The 6296-nt window shown below is 40.1% G+C and overlaps 1 protein-coding gene across 1 annotated transcript in view; it reads right to left on the bottom strand.

Moving 5' to 3' along the window:
- The window catches only part of LOC111448913 (tRNA-dihydrouridine(16/17) synthase [NAD(P)(+)]-like), an 8929-nt gene extending 3959 nt beyond the window's left edge, over nt 1-4970 (bottom strand). Inside the window, exons 1-2 of the mRNA XM_023088696.1 lie at nt 4411-4970; nt 4178-4284 (exon numbers count right to left, since the gene is read on the bottom strand). Coding sequence (XP_022944464.1) covers nt 4178-4284; nt 4411-4836 — 533 coding nt within the window. The 5' untranslated portion in view covers nt 4837-4970. The remainder of the gene's footprint in view (nt 1-4177; nt 4285-4410) is intronic.
- Between the last annotated feature and the right edge of the window lie 1326 nt (nt 4971-6296).

The raw sequence follows: 6296 nt of genomic DNA, 5'->3' as shown, positions 1-6296 counted from the left end.
TTTTTTTTTTTTTTTTTTTTTTGTTATTATATCATACACATCTAAAACAAACTTTCGTCCTCAAAAGTGCCTCGATTTAGGAATTACTCGGGGTATTTCTCCCTCATCTCTCCCTTATGTGCTCATATAGTTTCTCCTGCTTAATGGTTTTGTAAAGACCATATTCCTAGTACAGAAGACCTTCACTTCCCGAGATAAAATTCTTATTGGTTTTTTCTCGTATCTTAGGCTATCGTCTATTTGTAAGACCTTGTAATCTACGACGTGAGTCGAGTCATCCAAGTATTTGTGAAGCATGGATACGTCGCATATGTTATGATGTAGTATTTTAAATGTGTATGATTTAATAACCCAAGAAAAAAAAAAAAAAGGAAGTTCTCCCACATTGCTTATGTTGAAAAGTGGGGAGTTAGACTCTACCATAAAAAGAAGGTCCTTGACTCCCCTTCATCCCACTTTAACGGTTCGAAGCCAATCGGAGAATACATTATCTGACGGCTACATGCCAACGTTTTAACTGATCTGGCTTGGGTTTGATATGCTCGAACACTTTTCTATTAGTTTCAACTCTTTAGAAACATTTAAAGTTAGTTTGACTACTAAATTAGGAATAAGTTTAAATTATTAGGAATAAGTTTAAATTATAAATTAGGTTTAGCTGGTTTAAATTATTTTATGCAAGATTAGGTGAGACAATTCACACAATAGAATTCTAATTTATTATTGTGGGACTCCTCAGGCAGAATTACATTTCAGAGAGCAGCGTTAAACTAGAATCAAGGGGTCATAGTAGTTTCAACCTAGAGCAACCAAGTGGCCCTACTATCAACTCGGTCGGAAGACTTGTCTTAATGATGACATGTGCCCAGTAGCCCCTGCATGTGTCATGTTTGTTGATATGATGTGGTATGATGATATGATATGCTATGATGCTATGATATGTTATGATGATGTAATATGTTATGATGATGTGATATGCCATGATGTTATGAAACATTATAACAATGATGTAATATGTTACGATGACATGAAATGTATGACGATATAATATATTATGATGATATCTTATGTTACGATGATATGCATATATGAGAAGTCATGTTGCACTATGATATGACATGCTACGACATGTATGACAATGAATAATTTTCTGATGCAAAACTCCCAAGTAATGTTATGAATGATGAATGTATGAAACCTTATGCATGCATGTTACCTAGGGTAATATGTGAAGAATGTGCGGGAGTTGTGCTGCATGAATGATTAAGATGATTAAATATCCTCATGTTGTATGTCCATTTACATCGAGATAGTTCCCAATTTATGATGAGTATGGACGTGTACACTATGAAGATGATGAGTATCGTGCTTGGCATGATACACGACGTCGTCGTACCTCCAAATGTCCGCTATAGCCAACTAGCCTGACCATGCAGGCCCAACGGGTGTGTGAGCCCGCCTGGTGGGCCCACGTTCGCACATGTGGGTCGTGTGTAGGGAAGTACTACATATTCAGTTTGTTCGAACTAGAAACTCCCAAAGAGACTATGGTTCTAAATGATAGGTCCTTATTAATGATTGCATGGGTTTGCATTCCTAATAGTAGGGTCACTTGCTGAATATTTCTCAAGCCATGTACGGGTGATGACAGCATCGCACCAAAGACTAATGAACTTGCATAGGATAGTTGCATTTATTTTCATAGATCTTAGGTGGGATAGAGCATTGTTATTTTAATATTTTCATTAGTTTATTTTAATTTATTTTGAATATTTCATTTGTATTGTTATAAGACCCTTTTCTTAAAGGTTCAAGTCACTGACGTCGTTTTATGAAGTTGTTGAAATGAATCATTCCGCATAAAAAAGTTACGTCATGCATATGACAACGACTCTAGGTCAGTAGAAAGCTAGGTCGTTACTCGAAAATTACAGCAGTGTACAACCACATTACTACTGAGGTTGGCAATGGAAACAACATTATTCTGGAAGGATAATTGGTTGAGAACCCAAAATGTCCAAACTAAATATCCTGTTCTTTTCCATCTCTCCCTCACAAAACAAGCATCGATTACTAGTTTGTGGAAATCGAACACTGACTCATGGGGAATTTATGCCTGAGGAATTATGGTACTAGACCTTTTAACGCACTGAATCATGGCTTTTGGGAGGGTATTTGAACAATATGCGCTTCAAAAGCAAATTATAATGCTTGAAGAACCGCAAGGCAAAGCATGCGGCCCTTACTGAGATTCCAATGACAAATGGGCTGTACACATGCTTAGATCTTAGGGAATCTCCCACTCTCACTCTTATTGACATATTCCTTGTCATCGACCACTTAACAGATTCCCTACTGCAACGGTTAAAAGACCAGAAAGAATTGTTTCAATCATTATCCCGTTCAACTTTCTTTTGGGGTGGATAAATGAGGCCATACTCATTTTAGATTCCAAAATATGTGGACGCAACATCAAAGCTTTCTTTCTAAGGTTGAATATTGGTGGCTGAATACATTTTTTGAGAGGTTGGCCAGATGATCATGACTTTATTCAAAACTTGAGGGCCTCAAATCAGTTAAAAAACATGGAACAAGGAAACCTCTAGCAGCATCAAAATTTAGAAGGAAATCCTGCCATGGAGTTCTTAGTTTTGGACTCCATTGAAGAAACAGGGGAAATCCATCATATCCAAATCACCCAGAAGACTTCTATCAAAACCTAGCTTTTATCCTTGGCTATCCAAGAAGAAAACATGTGGAGACAAAGCTGTAAATTGAAATAGTTGAATGAAGGAGATATCAACACAAGCTTCTTTCATTGGATGTGACCTCAAGAAGTAAAAAAAATATATATGTATCTTAAAGATTCTTTCCAAGGATGGTTACAGTGTCACTGAAACGGAGATTGAAGAAGCATTTCTTATATTTTATGTGGACTTTTTTACCAAAAAGAAGGGTGCCAGTTTTTTCCATCTCCTATTTATTGGGACCCTATTACCACTCAACAAGCATTGGAATTGGAGATGGCCTTTACAAAAGAAGAAATTTGGTCTTCTGTGAAAGAATTGAGTGCTAATGAGGCTGGATGGTTTTACAGTTGAATTCTAGAAGAAGTCTTGGAACAGTGTTCCATGATATTTTCAAGAATGGGATTACAATGCTAGCTTGAATGAGGCTTACATATGCCTCATCCCCAAGAAAACAAATGCCCAAACTGTTGGCTAGTTTCACCCAACTAGCCTTATTTCTTGTATGTATAAGATCATTGCTTGAGTTCTATCTGAGTCTCTCAAGAAGGTTCTTCCCCATACTATCACCGAATACCAATCGAATTTTGTAGGTGGTAGACATATCCTTGAGACAACCTTATTGCAAATGAATTTATTGATGGGTGGAAAAGGAGAATGAAAAAAGAGGCAGTTCTTAAGCTAGGCATTGAGAAAGCTTTGAACAAGGTGGGCTGGGATTTTTTTAGACGAGATCCTATTGGCAAAAAGCTCCAGCCACACATGGAGTAAATGGATTACAGGTCGCATCTGCTTTCCTAATTTTCCAATTATCATTATCAGCGAAGCAAGAGGAGAGATTCTTGCTACTGGAGGTCATCGCCAAGGTGACCGACTTTCCCCATTTTCTTTTCATTAGGATGGTTGATTGTTTTAGTAGATTTTTTATTCATGTTGAATAAATAAGTGCCATTAAAGGCTTCACCCTCGGAACGTCCCCCATCAACGTCCACCAATCTGGACCAACAAACGCATCTCAAGGGGTTAGACTTACGCTCGTATAAGCAACCCTATCAAACCTCCCCACATATTACTGACCAATCTGGAACATTTATTGACCATTTGGCAAGAACGTAATAGAAGAATCTTTCACGATAAGGAACCCACATAACTTAGATTTTTCGAGGCTATAGTTAGTTTGGTTGCAACTTGGTGTAAATGCGTCCTCTTTTTCATTAGTATAGCTAATCAGAGAAGGAGGCTATTTCTTTCGTAATTTCATACCATCAATGAAATTGTTTCTTATTCAAAGAACTCTTTTGGAAGACAAATCCTTACTCCACCAACCCACAAGAAGTATAAGAGGTCAGCATTTGGAATATAAGAACATATGGAATGAAAATATTCGTACAAATTACCCTTCGAATACGAATTAGACTAATAGAGATTACCCGAGGTTAAGATCGACATAATCACAATATGGCTCCACTCTTCTAGCAGCTTCCAGCAAAACATCGGGATCATTGGCACAAAATTGAACAAATAATGGACGGTCCTCCTACGAATCATTCCACAGTTTAAGAACAATGAAGAATAGACTTACAGAAATACAGACAATATTATATCCTTAAACAGAAAACTCAAGTTGTTAACACAAAAGAATGACTTATAACGTTTAACATACCTGACAAGTTGTGAATTCCATGTTACGATACTTCTCGTTCTCAGTAAAGATCCGTGAATGCAGCATAGGTGTATACGCCGCCTCGGCACCATATTTCCTGCAGAGCAAACGGAACGGAAGCTCCGAATTATCAACCATCGGAGCTACAATCAACTTCGGACGACCGAGCTTGGACCAGTGAGCCCAGGCTCGCTCAATGCGCGACTCGCCACTCAAATATCCACTCGGAGACCCCAAGAGAAGTGTTGAGTCATTGGATTTGGTAAGAGAGGAGCATTCATCTTGTGGCTGTGTGTGTGGATCGGAGCAGAGAAGGTCGTCGAGGTCTTGAGGGAAGTCGGTTTGTGTGAAAGAGGAAGCCATGAATGACTTACGGAGTGACAATATAGATTTGAGATGGAGGTGAGAATTGGAAGGGGATCTCATAACCTAACGATGACGATGGCTGCGTAGCCCATCGCCGCCGCCGGCTTGGTCGAATATTTGCCCTTCAGTTTTACGCAGCAGAAGAAATCCTTACGGATTTGGATAAGGGTTTTCACATAAATATTTCCCTTCCGAAGATATTGCTTCTCGAAGAAAAAAAATATATTTTTATACAAAAATTTAAATATACTATTCTAGATTTTGCAAAAAAAAAAAGAAAAAAGGAATAAAGAAAAAACCTTTAAAACTCCCAATAACTAGACTTTGGTTAGAGCCAAATTTGTATTAGTGCTCCTTAGATAAACATGGGGTCTTTTAGATAAACCGTCGACCGTTAGATAAACCAACATAGACTTCGGCCACGTTCAATGGAGTGGTTTGATTTCAGTTGACCCCTTCGGTCACGTCCAATGGAGTGGCTTGATTTCGACTAACCACTTCCGTCATGTTTAAAGTGTTGTTGTGTCTTTCATTACTGTTATAAAACTGAGAAAAGCTGCACGATTTTAAACCGCACAAAAAAAGGAAAAACTCAGACTCCATTCCTCGTTCACTTCTGTTTGTCGTTCCCATTCTCACCGATCACAGAGGGTTCGGCTGAAAGACAATAAGTGGTATCAGAGCAAGGTTCAAGGTAGAAGAAGATGCACCAAAATATGAAGATGCACCAAAATACGAAGATGCACACGTCGTGGGGTCCATCCCGGACAGGCTCACGCACTCCTCCACATTGTCGCCGAGTGCCGATCTCCATCACCGCCACCAAGAGGCCGGTGCCACGAAGACAGACGTCGAGTCGTCGTCGAGCGTGTGATCAAGGAGACAATTGCCTCTGTGCAGTACCTAATGCTGATGAGGTCCAACTACAACGAGTGGGCTTTGTTGATGCGCGTCAACCTGCAAGCGCAAGGAGTTCTCGAAGGAAGGAGAAGCTATTGAGTACTGGGAGGATCGGCTGGTGTTTGCCGCCATATTGCGGGTTGTGCCTCCAGAGATGTTGGTGTCTCTCTCCACCAAGCGTACCGCGTAATCGGCCTGGGAGGGGATCAAATCCTGCCGGGTTGGTGTGTAACGAGTGTGGGAGTCCAACATCGAGCAGCTGCGAAAGGAGTTCTCGAAGATTCGCTTTAAGAACGACAAATTCGTCGATGATTTTTTCATGCGGATCACGGGGTTCACCAATAGCATTACCACTCTCGATGGGAGAATTAGCAAGACGAGATCGTGAAGAAGATGTTGTAGGTCGCCCCAGATCACCTTGAGCAAGTCGCGATTTCGATCGAGACATTGCTTAACGTGAACGACCTAACAGTGGAAGAGGTGACTGGAAGATTGTGCAATGTCGAGTTGAGGAAGAAGAATGTCGCTTCAGATGTCGACAAGCAAGGTCGTCTTCTCCTCATTGAGAAGGAGTGGCTTGCACGCCTAAAGCTCCGCGATAACTCCAGCGAGAGCGGCGG

The sequence above is a fragment of the Cucurbita moschata genome, unplaced genomic scaffold, assembly GCF_002738365.1.
Source record: "Cucurbita moschata cultivar Rifu unplaced genomic scaffold, Cmos_1.0 Cmo_Scf00010, whole genome shotgun sequence".
Lineage (NCBI taxonomy): Eukaryota > Viridiplantae > Streptophyta > Magnoliopsida > Cucurbitales > Cucurbitaceae > Cucurbita > Cucurbita moschata.
The sequence above is the reverse complement of the archived record's forward strand: the minus strand, read 5'-3'. Positions and strand labels throughout refer to the sequence as shown.